The 17,051-nt window shown below is 39.7% G+C and overlaps 1 protein-coding gene across 2 annotated transcripts in view; it reads right to left on the bottom strand.

Annotated features, from left to right (window-relative positions):
* Met (MET proto-oncogene, receptor tyrosine kinase) overlaps positions 1-17,051 on the bottom strand; it is a 114,134-nt gene that overhangs the window by 19,367 nt on the left and 77,716 nt on the right. For both annotated transcript variants that reach the window (XM_060374043.1, XM_060374044.1), the window contains exons 11-16: positions 16,089-16,307; positions 9,555-9,701; positions 7,514-7,667; positions 7,216-7,356; positions 2,791-3,021; positions 914-994 (exon numbers count right to left, since the gene is read on the bottom strand). In XM_060374043.1, the coding sequence (XP_060230026.1) occupies positions 914-994; positions 2,791-3,021; positions 7,216-7,356; positions 7,514-7,667; positions 9,555-9,701; positions 16,089-16,307 (973 nt within the window). The remainder of the gene's footprint in view (positions 1-913; positions 995-2,790; positions 3,022-7,215; positions 7,357-7,513; positions 7,668-9,554; positions 9,702-16,088; positions 16,308-17,051) is intronic.

Below are 17,051 nucleotides of genomic sequence, written 5' to 3'. Positions count from 1 at the left end.
GGGAGGTCCTCCTCTCCTTCCAAACCTACTAATTCTACATTTAAAGGTTATTAGTCCTAATACAAATTGGTAACAGAGTTGGCTAACATTTTTCAGGTTGTTTCAAATTCTAAAGTAGAAAATCACAAAATAAGAAAGCAAGTATTGTAAAATCTTGCTTTTACAAGGGTGGAGCCAGGAATCCTCTCACATGGTGAGAACAACGGCTTGCCCATTGTTGGTTTTTTTTCCCTCCCGGCCATAATTATGTCTCTGCATCAAGAAACACTAAGTTTGCATTTATAAATATGCCTTGGTTTTTAAGGAATGTGTGCCCTTCATCTTAAGAGTTTTCTAGATAACAGCTAAACTTTAGGAAACACTGCCTCATTAAAAGGGGGCAAGTTGGGTTTTCTTAGGAAATGTATTTCTGTGGAACTCCGCATTCCCCAAACATGTGGATAAGTGAGGAATTATCATACTTAAGATTTTTCAGTTTCCCGCCAGCACATTTCACCCCATTGCACTATTTCAGTTTTTAATCTTTCTTTCTGAAGTTGAAATTTGTGGTTAAAAAAATAATGACAGTAGTGTCTCTGGGTATAATGAGTCATTACTATGGCATGTGCCAACGTGCTTCCAATAGTTTCCATAAATGTCATTTGCAGAACAAATACTATAAGTGTAACGTGGCTAAATGACACTCAGTTCATCTAAGAGACTCACTGCTCTCCTTTACCGATTAGCTCTCCGTGGGCTAATTTCAGAGGGACTACCTTAATAAGTGTTTAGACTAAACAAGCTTTCAGGATTAATTCCACAGTTTCAGCAGCAGATGATTTTTTCCACAAGGGAAAGTGTAAATCAACACTTCATTATAGGCTGTCAGTTTATAAACCACAAATGCACTCTTTCACGATTAAACGCAACTTACTATTCAAGGATTTCACAGCACAGTGAATTTTCTTGCCATCACTGTCCAACAGCGTCCCATGGTAGACACAGCCAAAATGCCCTATTAAAAGAGAACTTGATTAAAGTTATATGATATTGGCTAATGCAATAATTATTTATCAAGCCCTTCATCTCTCTTTTTCTGTAAGGCAAAGATACATTGCTTATGACACTTGAATAATACAACTCTTTATCGTACACCTGTTTGGATATAACTATAGATGAAATACATTTGTCTCCATGGTATAAGCAATGTGATTATTTAATATATGGTGAAAATTGTAGGTACTATGGCTTCTTTTAAAGGCTAATATACTAAAACATGGAATCATTGCTACTTCTGAACGCAATAATATAAAGGAGATTTACTATATTTAAAGATCAAATAATATTTAAGAAAACATGTAAATAATTTTATCCACTTGAATAAGAATAAAATAAGCTTTCTACATTCCAGTAAATGATTATAAATAAGGTATTATGGAGTAAGGATTTCCCCTGTTAGTCACTGGTTAATATATAAGCCAGGTTGGCAGGAATCAAAAGCCAGTTGACTAAATGAAGCCCATTTCACTCTGACTCACTCATGAACTTCCCTCTGACTTTACTCACTCGCTTCCCCAACAGCGGCCTTTCAACAGTGGCAGTAATTTTTCCCAGAGGTGTCAAATGTCTGATAGCTGAGTACGTCATTCATTTGATTCATGGAGTCAGGAAAGCTATCCTAAGTGCATTGAATATGAGCAGCAGGTACGGGGCTACCCTCTTGTGACACAAAGATGAATACAATAAAACCCATGCTCACGAGTGCTCACGTTTTCCCATGGAAAAAGTCATATAAACAAGCAGTAATTAATATTGATAGCTTTGTAAATGATGGTGGCTTCGGAGGAGTCATCACCATGTTGATACCTTTCATCATAAAAACGTCTTGATTTTACATGTAGAGTGAGAATATAATTAGTGAGGCTTTACACTCCAAACACACCGGCACACTTACCGGCTTTACAGGGCCAGTGATACAACACAGGTACTCACTGGTGCACAGAGGCCACTTTTCCTGAAGAAACAACTTTCTCATTCAGAGCTCAGCTCCGGGGTGTGACAGAGGATGCTAAGAAGAGCCTGTGCTCACACGCCACCAATAACCCCATCCGTTTCTCCTGCATCATCCCAACAGAGGCCTATACAACCTCCTGCAGAGCATTTAGAATAAGAGCAAGCAGAAGCCATTCAGTCCTAAGGATTTTATAGTAGAATTTATCTCGTGGTTTCTAGTTGGTTTCTTTTCCTGACAAGTATTTCCTCCAATAGCGTTTATGTTTGCAGTTATTGATGCTCTGGATAGCTTATTGCAGTTCTTTGTGTGAAGAAATTGGAGTGCATTGTGGAGATGATGTATGATGCCTCAGATCAGGGGAGGGCTATAAATTCCCTGCATTCTGATGCTGTCCAGCAGTGCATAAGCTGCTATACACTAGACCTTGTAGATATTGTAACTGCTCTTAGGATAAAGAAAGATGGAAGGAATAAAGGAGTGAAAAAAAAAATCAGCATGACTTTTATGGGAAAGTAAGTGACACTTTCCAAGAAACTGTAGTTAGTGTGAGAAATATGAGGCAGAAATAAGATCTTTCCTCCTATGCTGGGGTCGCTATCCAACATCTTCCATGCACAGTGCAGTCTCCATGGATATGCTTTTCAGGTCTGCATTTCTGCAGGGCAAAACTCAAATACCTCATTATCAGTGTTCTGTCAGGGGACCTCTGCATTGTCTAAGTTCTTAATCTGCAGAAGAGGAGATAAAAGTCTTACTGGAAAATTGTATTTAACAGAGAGCTGAGTGGAAACACTTACCTCTTCCTATGACTTCATTGAAATGCACAATCAGGCTACTGGGTCCAATCACTACGTGCTGAACTGCTTGGACCAGCTCTGGATTTAGAGCGCTGAGGTCAATGTGAACAGTATTTTGTAGTAACGGGCTGGATATATCAGAGTCTCCACTAGTCACAATGGGGGACAGATCCGTCAGAGGATATTGCACTTGTCTGCATGCTCCATTCTGGGAGGAGTTGGGGAACTGGTCTGCAAGATAAAGCAAATAGATAGAGCAGTGAAACCTCCCTCTCTGGGGTGTGAGGCAGGGCTAGCAAAGGGGATTAAAAGTGAAGTGTGGATTTTAACATTAAAGAAATGCTAGTTGTTGCATTCAGTGAGTCTGGGAACATCTTTTACAAAGGATTGGTTTGAGAAAAGTGATAATTACTTTGGAAAAGGCTCATACACATACATGTTTATATAGAGAGACATCTTATGAAGTGCTTGGAAATTTTCTTTTAAGTGGACAGTGTTAACTACGAAAGCTCGTTTGTCCTACTGGTTTCCTTGGGTATTTCTCTCTTGCTTAACAACATAAAGTCACGTTTAAAGTTCATTTTAAGATATATTCTACACTTAAGAATTGGAAGCAGTCTGGACAGGTGGTGGCTTCTGGGCAACGGTCAACATTCCTTAAGGGTGAGGACCATGTTCGAGCACGTGGCTCCACACCCAGGAGTATATGGGCAACACACTGGCTTGGATAAGTTATTAAAAAAGAAAAGAGAGGACGCGAAGTCTGAGCGTGTGTGGAGGTAGGGAGCCAGGGAAGAGTGAGGGTGAAGATGATCAAGATGTACTGCATGAATTTCTCAAAGAATTAATAAAAATGTTGTATTAAAAAGGAAACGAAGCAGAGGCAGTGAAAGCGGTTAAGCAATTGCTCAGTCCTGCAAAAATCCAGTTCAGACATAGGAAGAGAAAGGGACGTCTTGTGAGATGATCACTTATTAATGGAAATGATTAGTATATGAACTACATGAACTCCTGGACAAGGAAATATGTATAGCAACATACATACAATCAATATAAGTTGAATATCCCTTTTAAAATTACTGGGGACCAGAAATTGTTCAGATTTTGGATTTTCTCAGATTTTGAAATACTGGCATGGACTTTACCGGTTGATCAATCATCCCTGATCAGGCAATCTGAAATTTAAAATAAAAAATATAAAACTTTTAAGACTGATACTTCAAAGTATCATAAACCTTAAGGGCTGTGGAGATGGCTTGGTGGGTAACAGAACAAGCATGAGGACATGAGTTCAAATCCCCCCAAAATGCAAAAAAAAGCATTGAGGAGCCAAGACAGGTGGATTCCCAAGAGCTTCCAGCCAACCTGGCAAAAGGGATGAGTTTCAGATTCAGTGACAGGCCCTGTCCTAAGGTACAAGACCAAGAGTGATAGCCAATGTTCCTGACAGCTTGCTCTGGGCCCTACATGTAGGCACATGGACACACACACACACACACACACACACACACACACACACACACTCACATGCATATCACAGAGCTTTCAGCTAGTTTTGATTTTAAAATTTTTAGTTATGGTTTTTTAACCTGTAGCTTTAATTACATATCTTTAGAAGTCAATGATGCTCCATCCTCAGAACTGAGAGCCTTGCACAGTCCTGGTAAATTCTTCGCTTCATGGCAGTGCTCACAGAGTGTTATGCCTGTTTAGAGGACACAGTTTGGATCTGTGCAAGTGTGCCGTACCGTTGTTCCGCTGAGCGTTTGGGCAGGGCTTGGTAGCATTAGCTCATCTTTATAACCAAAGTGCTATAAGAACTTTAAGCAAGGTTTCTCTTGCGAGAAGACAGAACTTTCATGCCAAGGTTATGGGCCTGTGGTGCTTTTACTAGTAAATAAGGGGAAAAAAGCCACTGTCTGCTTGCATTTTCCACTGGGACAGCCCCCCCCCCCCGCATCAAAGATCAGACATTAGAATTACAGCAACTGACTGGTAGTGTGTGTGTGTGTGTGTGTGTGTGTGTGTGCAGGCATAAGAGTAAAGTTCTGTGGGGTTGGATCTCTCCTTCCTTTACATGGGTTCCAGGTGTCAAATTTAGCTCACTTGGCTTGTAAGCAATTACATTAACTTCCTGAGACATCTTGCTTTCTCATTTTAAAAGTTACTATTATTATTATTATTATTATTATTATTATTATTATTGGTGTGTGTGTGAGAGAGAGATGTGTGAGATTTACTAATGTTTTACATTCCTCACTTGCCTAATGTGTCATCATGGCTGGGAATACATGCTTCTCCCTCCTGGCTTGCTTTCCATCTGCTTCTTGGAGGCAGGGAATGTTAAATGGGCAAAAGAGGGCCATCTAAAGGGAAGAACAAGAGTGTACACACCTCAAACTTAACCAATAGAAACTGCGAACTTCCTTTCTACAGTTGGTGATGACAGTTTTCTCCCTACTCACGAGACCCACAATTCTCTATGACATTTCAGCAGGATTGGCCTCTCTGTGTATTTGAACTTAACAAAGGCTCAGTAGAATTCTCCTTCAGGAGGACCATCATCCTGTATCTTACAGAAGGTTTTTCCTGGGTACCAGAGAATTTACACCTCTGAACTCCAGGTATATCAGAAAGTGAAGGTAAAAGAACTGGGTTAAAAGCCTTCATTTGCATCTGTGATCATCTGGGGAAAGTTTGGAGAAACTGACTCCTTGCTAGTAAAGGGGAAGCCAGGGGAAAAGGCATTGTCCCTGAACCCACCCAGCATCCCAGCCTTTGAGGGGCCTTGTCAATGTTCTAGAACCTTCCTTGGACATTGCATTTGTTTGTTTTGAGCTACTGATTATTATGACTATAAAGGCCCCTCCAAAACTTTTCTGGAGGCATTTTTGAGATTTACTGTCTGGCTAAGTAAGCATTACCAACCAAAAAAAGCTACTTTGGAAAATACTAAACTTGCTTAAGTGGGGTTAGAAATAATCATGACATCATCAGCTTTCTTAAGTTCTGATTCTCTTGTTTGTTTGCAAGCAAACAATATTTTCTGTTGGTGCCACTGGACTGCTTACCTAACCCACCCTTCATTACACGCATATGCATACACACATGCACACACATACACAAACACACACACAGTTTAAAGATTAAGAAGGCCTTATGGTGTGTGTGCTGTGTGTGTTTATACTGTACACATCTGTGGAGGCCTGAGGTCAGTGTTTGGTGTCTTCCTCAATCACTCTCCACTTTATTTCTTTAACTGAATTTAGAGCTGCTCGGCCAATGAACTCCGAGGATGTGAGTCCTACATGCCCTACCTATGACTTTTATGTGTCTTCTGGTGATACAAACTCAGCTTCTCTTTCTTAGGCTGTAAACATTTTATAGACAGTCATCTCCCTTGTCCAGGAAAGCTTTTAAAAGAGCAATTAGTTGTAAACCTCAATAATTCTTAGAGCTATTTAAACATGAATATGAAACACTGATCATATGTAAACTTTAAAAGCATGCACTAAGCTTGATTTGTCCACATCCTTAAAGGACTGGACTTCTTTCTAACAGGGAATAGAGTCATCTGGGGCATTCAGTGATCTTTGGAGAACTAACTTAAGTCTCAGGAAGGGCAACCAGTGGTGAGAAACTTAAAATGCTAAGCGTCTCACTGCTGGCATATTTGCTTGGATGAGCAGCTTCTGACTTCTCAGTATCCATAACTGTCTGTGACTCACTTTATTTGTCCAATGGTAAATATTCAACAGGGAAATGCTTGTACTTGACTCATGTCCTGTAACTTCTAAAGATAATGGCCCTGGTACAATACGGACATTTTGCTTTGTGCAAGACATGTTTAAGCAAAACAATGTGAAATGCCCTGGCCAACCTGACCGTTTATCAGTTTGGTGTTTTGCAGAACAGATGATGTTGATGAATAGCACAGCTGAAGCTTTTTCTTGGATAAATCTCAAAGTACATTCAAATCATAGATGGTTATATGTAAAAGTTATCCTCATTGGGAATGCTTCAAAAGGTTACTAATGATATAATTCAAAAGTTTCCCCAAGATATAGGATTATAAATTTATATTTAAATAGAAATATTTTATAACTGTAGTTTTCCTGAATGGTTAAAGAGAGCTTCTCAATTCCTTAGCATTGACATAAGATGCTTTGCTCAAATGATTCTAAAATGAACCTTTCTGTAGGTGAGCAGAGTTTGTACATGCTAAAATTCCATTATGATACCTGCATGAGTTTGATTTTAAAGTGAGGGCCGTGTAATTCTGCATCAAGTTAAATGTTCCCTTGGCAGAGGTCAACACTTCTGTTCCACTTGTATAAAAATATAAGGAAAAAAAAAGCAAAAAGCAAGAACAGCTCACAGAGGTCTATGTATAGATATTTCTCAGGATAGTAAACTGAATTATACCTTCTGGAAAAGTAGCTCTGTAGTCTACAGACTCATTTGAAACCATCTCTGTAGTTGGACTTACACTTCGGGCACTTACAAGCCTATCCAAATGAGGAGTGTGTACTCTTGCGTCATAGCGAACTAATTCACTGCCCAGATCTTAAAACAGAGAGAAAGAGAGAGCTTGTTAAAAACTTGGCTGTCCCAGGAGACTTTGACCCAGCACCCAGAACTCACCCATATGTCTCCATGACAATGCTGACTATAATCACTATATTACTATGGTAGCTGCTTAGACAGTTAACAAAAGATGCACCTTTATGCTTTCTTTTCCTCAGCCACAGGAAGAGCCCGGATAACAACAGAACTATTACTGATATTGAGACTGCACCAACGATTAATCCTGTGAAATTCTGGTCTGGCTGAACAATCACTTTTCCAAGGACAGTTGAAGAGACTGCTTGCTTCCACTGGAAATAAATAAGAAGGAAAGTCAGATTTTGGCCAAGACTGATATAAAATACACTATCTGTGTTGGAATCAAAGTTTCCCTGGGACCCAATTAGCATCTGGCAGCCACCATTCTAGAAGTTGCATTATGGCCTTCAGAGTAAGCAAGAAATCCCTCAATTCTGCCTCAGTGTTCAGATAATTAGGCACAAGTTAGATAAACAAGAAAAGTCTTTGATACTGAGGAACTAAAGCATATATGAAGGGAAACAGATCAATTATTACAATGATACTATAGAAGGATGAATAAATAAAAGTTAATTATTTCCCATTTGGGAGGGTAGAGTGCATAGCAGAAAAGATTTCTCAAATGAGGAAAGACCTTATTTTACACAATCATGTCTCATAGTATCTTTATTTCAGTTTTAATACATAGAAGAAATCTTGTGGTTTCTCCCAGCTCAGTGCTTTGTGGTTCTTAAGACTCATAGTCATTTTGAAATTTCAACTCTTGTTTCCACATTCAGTCTCAGATTTTGTAATTCTTTTTTATATTTCCATTTCCTAATATTTCCAGAACTTTTTTTTGGTAAGCAATATATGATAGTGTACACGAAATAAGATATTAGTTAGCTATGAACTGCACTGAACTACCAAAAATTTGGCAAGTAAAATAAACAAGATGCCAAAAGGAAACTATCGTATGATTTGACTTACACGAAACACCTAGGTCAGCAATTTCATAGAGAAAGAATTCAGGTTAGAGGTTACAGGGGCTGTTGGAGAGGAGAGTCTGATATTATTGCTTAGTTGCTTACACAGAAGGCTTTTGAGTTACATAGCAATGATGGTTACACACACATTATGAATATATTTTTGCCCCTGAACTGTACATTTAATATTATTAAAAAGGACAAATTTTATGATATATGTGTTACCATGATTTAAAGAAGTTCACAATTGCAACTTACTAAGCCTACTAAACTGTGTATTTTAAGTGGTAAATTGTATGATTTGTAAGCAATATCAAAATAAACCATTAAAAATAATAAAGACCTGATAGAGTAGGATCAGAGGGAAGGGGGGGAGGACCTCCCTTTTCAGTGGACTGGGAGAGGGACAAGGGTGGGGAAGAGGGAGGGTGGGATTGGGAGGGGAGAAGGGAGGGAGGTACAGGGGGGATACGAAGTGAATAAACTGTAATTAATAAAAATAAAAATAATTCAATAAAAAAGAAAAAAAATCTAGTTATATTAAAATCCCAAAAGTTTGGCTTGTTAAGAACTATAACCCTGGCCTAAGGAAAGGGCATAGGGGGAGAAGATGGAGGGTGGGTGGGACTGGGAGGAGACAAGGGAGGGGGCTGCAGCAGGGATACAAAGTGAATAAATTGTAATAAATAAATATATAAATAAAATTAAGTTAAAAAAGAAAAATAAAAATAAAGAAATATTTTTGTTCTGGTTTATCTGATTTAGTTGTATACATGAAAGAATACAACAATTGAGTTTCTATTTTACTCTAACGCGTGGATGTCTCCTTGTATTTATAGAGGAGTTCTAGGCATTGCGACCACTGAAATGGGAAGGCACCTTGGCCTTGTGAAAAATGGAGGAAAGGATTCTCTTTCATGTGTCTGAGAATGACAGCACGTTTTGGCAAGAGTGTGGCATGATGGAGAAGCAGTGTTGGTAAAAGGACTTTTGAGAATTACACTTCTAGCCCAGGAGAAAGAGCGTGTGAAACACAACAGCAAAACCTCAGCATTTCTCAGATCACATATAGGAACTGAGGCTGAGCTGATGAGCCAACACATATGAGCTTTAATGATTTATTTTCAGCCTACTGGGGACATAATTGCGCTGGCGTCCTTGTTTACATCACGAAAGGCATGCAGGAACCCCCACCTCTATATTTAGCTCGCTGTTCAGTTTCAGCAGGTCATTGGGGACTGTACATAAAACAGCTTCGGAATGCCAGTGTATATTCTCACAGCTTTTATTTCCAACTTTTAACACTTCACCTTTAACTGCTTCAGGGTCAATATGATTTCCCTGGAAGGGAAAAAGAAAACAAAATGAAAGGTCATTAACACTTCACAGGTCAGTAGGAATGCTGGCAATTTTAGAAGGAACCCAAGAGTACAGCAAATGCAGGTGATGTTTTCCAAGAAATCTGATTTTTATGGAGCTCATTTTCAGGGGAGCTGGGCTGGCTGAAAGGGGGTATGAGCATTTCAGAACACTAACTAGGCAGGAAGGATAAGATGAGCTTTTCCATCAGGTTGAATTTTAGAGGAGAGGAAAGGGAATCTTGTTTCTGTCCTTGTTTTGAAAACTGTCATGCATAATCATCTTATTACCGTCTTCAGGCGGAATACGGACGATTGACAAAAAAGAAAGCAATTTTGAGTTTAGCAGCTCAGCCTGCTGAATTGCTTAACCCTGCTTTGTGTAATGATTCGCTTTTAGAATCACACTGAACACTTTGAAAAATGCCAATGCCAAGGTCTCATCTCCAGTGATCTGTTAAACTGCCTCGTCAACACATTCCTTCAGCTGTTTGAGCTGGGCGATTTCTTTTTATTCTTGCCTAGTTGAACCCTGTACATAAGTAAATTCATTTCAAGGAAATTCCCAGAAGATGCCGTTTGGCCTTCATTAGGATTTGAGAGCACAATTGCATGATTTTGAATAATTATACAGTTACTTGAGGACTTTTAAACATTATCAAATTTGACATAATTAACTTGACTAACATCAGGAATGTTAAATGTTAAAACATCAACATTTTGTTCAAGAAACCAACCATTAGTCTTGGTAAAGAAGTGCAACCATGAATACAATTTTTCATATCAAGACTTAATGAGTAGTTATTTATTAAACAGGCTGTTGCTTGGAGGAGGGACTATCAAAACCTATTACTATTTTTCTTATGGACAAAGAACAGCTCCTAAAAAAAGACAGCCCTGCAACTTTGTTTTACATACTCTCGAGTGCATCTGCAAACTGCTCTTCCTTGCAGTGTCTCAGGGACTTCAAGACAGGCGGGGCAGATACCATCTAGCAATAGGAATACATGAAAGAAGGCGTTTCTGTATAGTCTAAGAATCTATGGAAGAAATGAACACAAACCCTATCCCTCATTGTACTTCCAGAGGCAGTAGGAGCAAGCCATTGATCTAGGTCAGCCACCCAGGGTAATTCAACAGAAGAGCACATAAATCTCACGGGTTACTTTGGGGCTCGGAATGACAACTTGTTGGTTAGGTCTAGGAAGGGCACAGGCCCTTACTCACATATTGGAGGGAATTCAGCGAATGACAGAGAAAAGAGATTAAAGAACCAGAGAGCTTGATTTATGAGAGAAGTCCCAACATGTGCCTTGTGTGCTTAGATAATAGCTGGGGTGGGGGAAGGGAAGCCCACAATGCATGTCCCTCTGTAGGACTTTCATTCTGCCTTTGCAGCCTTTTTGGATGTTAAAACAGAGGAATAAGCAGCAGAAAGACTGAATTCTTTCGGATTCGCAACCATGAAGGAACACATGAAGAGCGCCGACATATGGAATATATGTTACCAACAGCATTGTATAGGAGACTCTTTCTAAAGCTGAAAGCAGACAGAATCTGAGCACAGGTGTGGCAGGAGCGATCCCAGCAGCCATGAATATAGAGGAGGAACTAGTATCAGAGAAGAAACAATAAAAAATAGATGCAGTTTAATTCTGTATTCAAAGTAAATGTAGTTCTATTGAGTTGTGGAAACAATTTTAAAACGTCCATTATTGATTATTAACTATTTATTAAGTAAAAGAGTATGTTTACAAAATCAGCTCAGTTCTGTAGGCACTGAAGTGTCAAAATACAGGTTTCTAAACAAAATTGAAGCAAGAGCTTCAATCCTTTATACACGATGAGCAACTCAGAATTACAATGATCTCATTTTTTCCTATAAAGACTCTTGGTATTTTGTCATTGCTGATTTACACGAAGAGAGCTAAGCTTCAAGAAGGGACAAAGTCACAAAGCTAAGCAAATTCTATCTGATGGAAAAACCTACTTATCACCCAGTGAGTGACAACTAAGGGAAAACATAAAGATTCTCTAATCAAATTTTAGATGTTTGAAGAAAATTTAGAGTAGGGCTAGAGAAACGGCTCAGTAGTTAAGCACTTACTATCCCTTCCAGAAAACCTGAGTTCAGCTCCCATCACCCGCATTCTTACACCATGGCCTATATTCTTAGCTCCTGGGGATTTATCTTCTTTTGGACTCCACGGGTATCCACCGTCACACCAGTACACCCCACACAGACACATACACGCATAATTAAAACAAAATGACTTAAAAATGTTTAGAGCTGCTTCACTCAAATAAGTGTGTAGAATCTCTATGTCACATAATAAAAATTTTCTTTATTATAAAAAGTACTTTTATATTCATTAAATTAAAGCGAATAATGAGAAACATTGTCATTTGGTGAATTTCACGGAATCTGGGCTCAGGAATATTGAATGTAAGTTTTAGTACTGCTGTTTACTCCATGGGGGACCCCAAGACAATTAAAGTTAATTGAAGCCTGTTTATTTATTTGTTAATGGGGACAATACTTGCTGACCTCCAGACCTCGAAGGTCCACATAAGATTTAAATCAAATAACATAAACCAGAAACCTTGTGTCGACTGTAAAACCCTTTATAAACATGGGTACTGTTGTTGATGGGAAACCCACTGTGACCTCCCAAAGTGTCAAAGTTCACTCTATGACACTGTTCACAAGTAGTCCTGATGGATGTGAACTACCTCTAACATCTCCGTGATTCCTATTTATCATTAAGAGTGACCAATATTTGGTCCTCTTGTGGCTGGCAAATGGTGGGAACTAGAAAAGATCATCCTGAGTGAGGTAGCCCAGAAGCCACACATGGTATGTACTCACTCATAAGTGGATATTAGACATACAATATAGGATGAACATACTAAAATCTGTTCACCTAAAGAAGCTAAGCAAGAAGGAGGACCCTGGGTAAGATGATCAATCCTCACTCAGAAAGGTAAACAGGATGGACATCAGAAAAGGGAGAAAACAGGGAACAGGACAGGAGCCTACCACAGAAGGCCTCTGAAAGGCTCTAACTTTCAATCTCCTCCCCCTACTTCTTCTCTTCTTTTGTTATGTGCAAGTGTGTGTTTCTTGGTGCAGGTATTTTGAGTGTGGTGCCAGCAGAGTCCAGATGAGGGAATGGGATCCCCTGAAACTGGCAGTGGTTGTGAGGCTTTCTGCATGGGTGCTGCGAACTAACCCTGACTCAGTCTTCTGCAAGAGCAGTAGACTCTTAACCACTGACTTTTCAGCTCCCACTTTTTTTTTTAATATTTTCTTTTTGTAGTATTTACTAATGATTGAGCCTAGGTCCTGAGCTAGATAACAGCTCTACGACCAAGCCACACTCTAGCACCATAGAACTGTCACTTGTGGGAGGCAAATACTCATGTTTGAATGGCAGTGGGATAAATACAAGAAATTCTTTGAACAAAAACACCCTACTGGGTGTCCAGGAGAGTTGGAGGGTTCAGAGTGATTAATGTAAGAAATTGATAAAGGATTAAATTACCACCACAGCAAATGGGATCATTCGTATACTTTATATTTCTTTCTAGACTTACATAAAATGGAGCATGTGCAAAGAGTGAATCATGACACTAAAATAATCACCCTAAACTGCACTGTCCCCACTGGAGCACAGCTTTGGGACATGTAAGTGCTATAGACATGTGAGAGAAACCGAGTGAACTTTATACAGTGAAGAAGAAGGACCGCTTTGTGCTCATCTCCAGGGACCTTGGGCCATATTCAAAATGCCATCAACAGACTTAGGATGATGTCAAGTCATGTTTTCTCTTGGTTCAACAACTTTGTAGGACATTGAATAACAGCTGTTTAATTTATAGAGAAAGGAGTTTCTCTTCCATCAAACACTGGGTTCGAAAGGGTAAGTAAAGAACCACTTAATCTCTAATCTGTCCATTGTAGACAGAGGAGAAGGAAAATATTTTTTTTTGGGGGGGGGTTGACATAAAACTATTTGCACACAAACCTTTGTTTTCATAAAAAAAAACAAAAAAACAAACAAACAGAATCTTTCAAACAGCAAACATTAATTGTTGGAAGCAAAAGGTCACACTAGATTAGTTTTATTGGGGAAAGAAAGAAGAAGTGATAAAAGCCCTTTCTCTTTTTCTAAAACCAATTAAAGAAGCAGATGAAAGAACTTTGGTGTGGCAAACATGCTGTTCAGTGAAGCAGGCTTCCATTTAATTTCATGCCGGGTTTACTTAATTATTGTACAAAATTCAAGAGTGAGGTTGGTGATTGTGTGAGTGTGAATGTGTGCATGGGTTTGTTCGGAGATAAAAATCTCCCCGAAAAAGCAGAACTATTTCAGTGTAAATGTCACTCAGATGCAGCTGACCCATGCCACCCACCTCACACCTGTGGAAGGGTTACTCCGCTGTTTGTGTTTGTTCACGTTTCCATTCACATTTTTTTTTCCGGGAGAAAACATTTTCAATGTCTCAAACAGCAGGTTGTGAGGGATGAATATTTTGCTATTTGGGTGAACTATGGAAAGCTAAAATCTTGATCATTTTGCTAGCTTTCTTACTATCTGAAGTAGAAATGACTGAAATAACACCAGGAAGCTGATTGGAGTCCTCATCCTGCCATGTTTTTGTTCTGCTTATTCTACTGCTTCTCAAACCCTAGCCTACCTGGCTCTGAGGGATCTTTACTGGCAGCACGAACAAACCCATGCACACACTCACACAACCACCAGCCCTCACTCTTGAATTTTGTACAATAACTAAGCAAACCCGGCATGAAATACTACACAGTGGATAGCACTTGATTGATAGAATACTTCTTATATTCCCAACATGGTGGGACTCAGCTTATAAATCAACTTAGATTTGACCACAGCTATGAAATGGCCCAGTGGGTAAAGGCGAGTTAAATCCCCAAGGCCCACATGAAAGGCTGAACACTGGGCCATGCATCTAGATCCTCCCAGTTACTCCTACAAGCTGGGGAGGCAGAGATGAGAGAATTGCTCAGAAACTTGTGGTTTACTAAGCTAAGGGGTAGAAACAGGGAGAGAGAATTCATTGCCTGCTCCACGGAAGGTACTGTAAAATGTGGCCAAGAACCCATGACTGGAGAGCTGACAGCTTCTTTGGGGGTGAACCCACTGCTGTTATTTTACTCAACAGGCATAATATTAAACTGTTGTCTAAACTTCTATCTCTATTCTCACAGATTAGTGTAGCCGTCGCGCTGTGTGGTGTTTAATACAGAAACTCAGAACTGGTCAGGGTGCAGAAAGTAAGCGTCAGTAGAGTGCTAAGCCGCAGATGGAACACTTGTGTCACCCTCGTCTCCCCAAGTCTTAGGGACCGTATCTTGGAAGAGAGGGTAGAACGATTGTTAAGAGGCAGAGGTTGGGCAGAAGCAGTGTCTTCTGGAGATGTCAGGACTGTTCATTCATGAACTCACAGTTGCTGGCACTGAACCCATACATGAGCCTGCAGCCTTAACTAGGGAGGCATTGACACTTGTAGGCATTTTGGAGAAAGCCAGTTGATTGTTTTAAAAAGAGTGTGGACCACAAGTGCATTCCCAAGTGGTTGTCCCTTGGTCTATGGCTCTATGGGAGACACAAGTTGGATTTGGTAGGTGGTTCTTATTATTTTTAAGAGAGGACATGAGGTTGAGACAGGGTAGGAAGGTATCTGGGAAGAGTTAGAGGGAAGAGTGAGGAGTGAATATGATCAGAATTCACCATGTGTTTATGAAATTCTCAGAGTTAATAAAACTATACAGAGAGAGAGAGAGAGAGAAAGAGAATGCAGGGAGAAAGGGGGGAGAAAGAATGCCACAGAAACAAGAAGAAAAACCGACTCTGAAAGTTGACCTCTGGTCTTCAAATATTTGCCATGGCATTCCCTCCCCACACAATCGACTGCACACAGATATAAAACTTTATATCCGACAAGGAAATACAAAACTGCAACTAATGCATTCACCATCACAGCCCTTACTGTTTGTCTTCTAATAAGCACGTCTAGGTGAAGCACAGAAGGCAATGCGCGCCATCACACATCACCACGATAGCATCACAGGGAGCCTGCTTGATAGATTTATGTTCAGCATTTGTTCCTTCTTAATATATACACAATGAAGGGTCTTAAATGCTTCATTAAAAAGCAATGTATAATTGCACTTATCTTTTAGTCTCGTGCCAAAAAGTTTTATTCTCAGGGCTTTGATATTTACTGATGTAGTATAAGATACACTGAACAAAACAATGACTCTATTCACAAGGCTATGAAGCCCATAGAGCAATTCAAGTTCATTTAAGAGAGTACTTTAAGCAACTCTTACCTTAATTTCTAGTACATTTTCATTGCCCACTGAGATCATCACTGGCTTCTCAAAAATCTTAAACACAGGATTATGGACATAAGTGAGATCAAAGTGTTTGGAAAGGATCCCGTCTAGCAGGAAAAAGGCTTTGGTCTTCAGGGGGAGTTGCAGATCCAGCTGTTCCAGTGAAGGAGTGGTACAGCAGATGATCTCTAAGTTAGAGCGATGCTGACATGCCTACAAGGAAGACAGAGTTTCCCACTGTCAGCAGGACACAACATCGATATGGCATGGTTAGTTCAGAACTTTAGAATCAACTCAGAACACACTGATTGTCAGAAATGTTCTTGCATTTAGATTCCTAACCCCAAGAACACATAAGATGGGTGTAAAATTTCCCAAACGTAAGCTTTACTGATGTAGCTGTGGCTGGCCCATCCCTCCTTCATGTAATTTTCCGTAGAACAACAAGGCAGTTTCTGCCTCTTCATTTCATGAAGAAACTATGGGTGAACAGGGGCTGGACTTGGAGAAGTCAGAAATCCTTTGATTCAGATCCGACTTTTTAAGTTATATGAAGTAAGGCGAGGGCATCAACTCAGAAACTCAGTTTCCTCACCTAGTAGTTAAGGTTGAAAAGTGTTCTTCACATGTGGAATGCTTCATGGCAAGGTGCATTGTAACTTGCAAAGCTCCATGTGGTCAACACCAACCACAGCTGACAACGTCCATGGACTCTTCTTAGTGTGTTTATTGGTAAGCGTCAAGTTTCAAGATACTTCACAAAATCAGTCTCATTTAATGTTTGGGATATTCCTACAGGGAGGTGTCATGTTGGGTTGCCCTGTGTAGCCCTCGACATCTTGGAACTCACTCTGTAGACCAGGCTTCAAACTAAGAGATCTACCTTTCTCGGCCTCCTGAGTGTTGGGATTAAAGGTGTGTGCTGCCACCACCATTTTTAGATAAAGATTGAACTTG

This window comes from Meriones unguiculatus, chromosome 21 (assembly GCF_030254825.1).
Source record: "Meriones unguiculatus strain TT.TT164.6M chromosome 21, Bangor_MerUng_6.1, whole genome shotgun sequence".
In the NCBI taxonomy this organism is placed as follows: domain Eukaryota; kingdom Metazoa; phylum Chordata; class Mammalia; order Rodentia; family Muridae; genus Meriones; species Meriones unguiculatus.
Note: the sequence above shows the minus strand (reverse complement) of the source record. Positions and strands in the feature narration are given on the sequence as shown.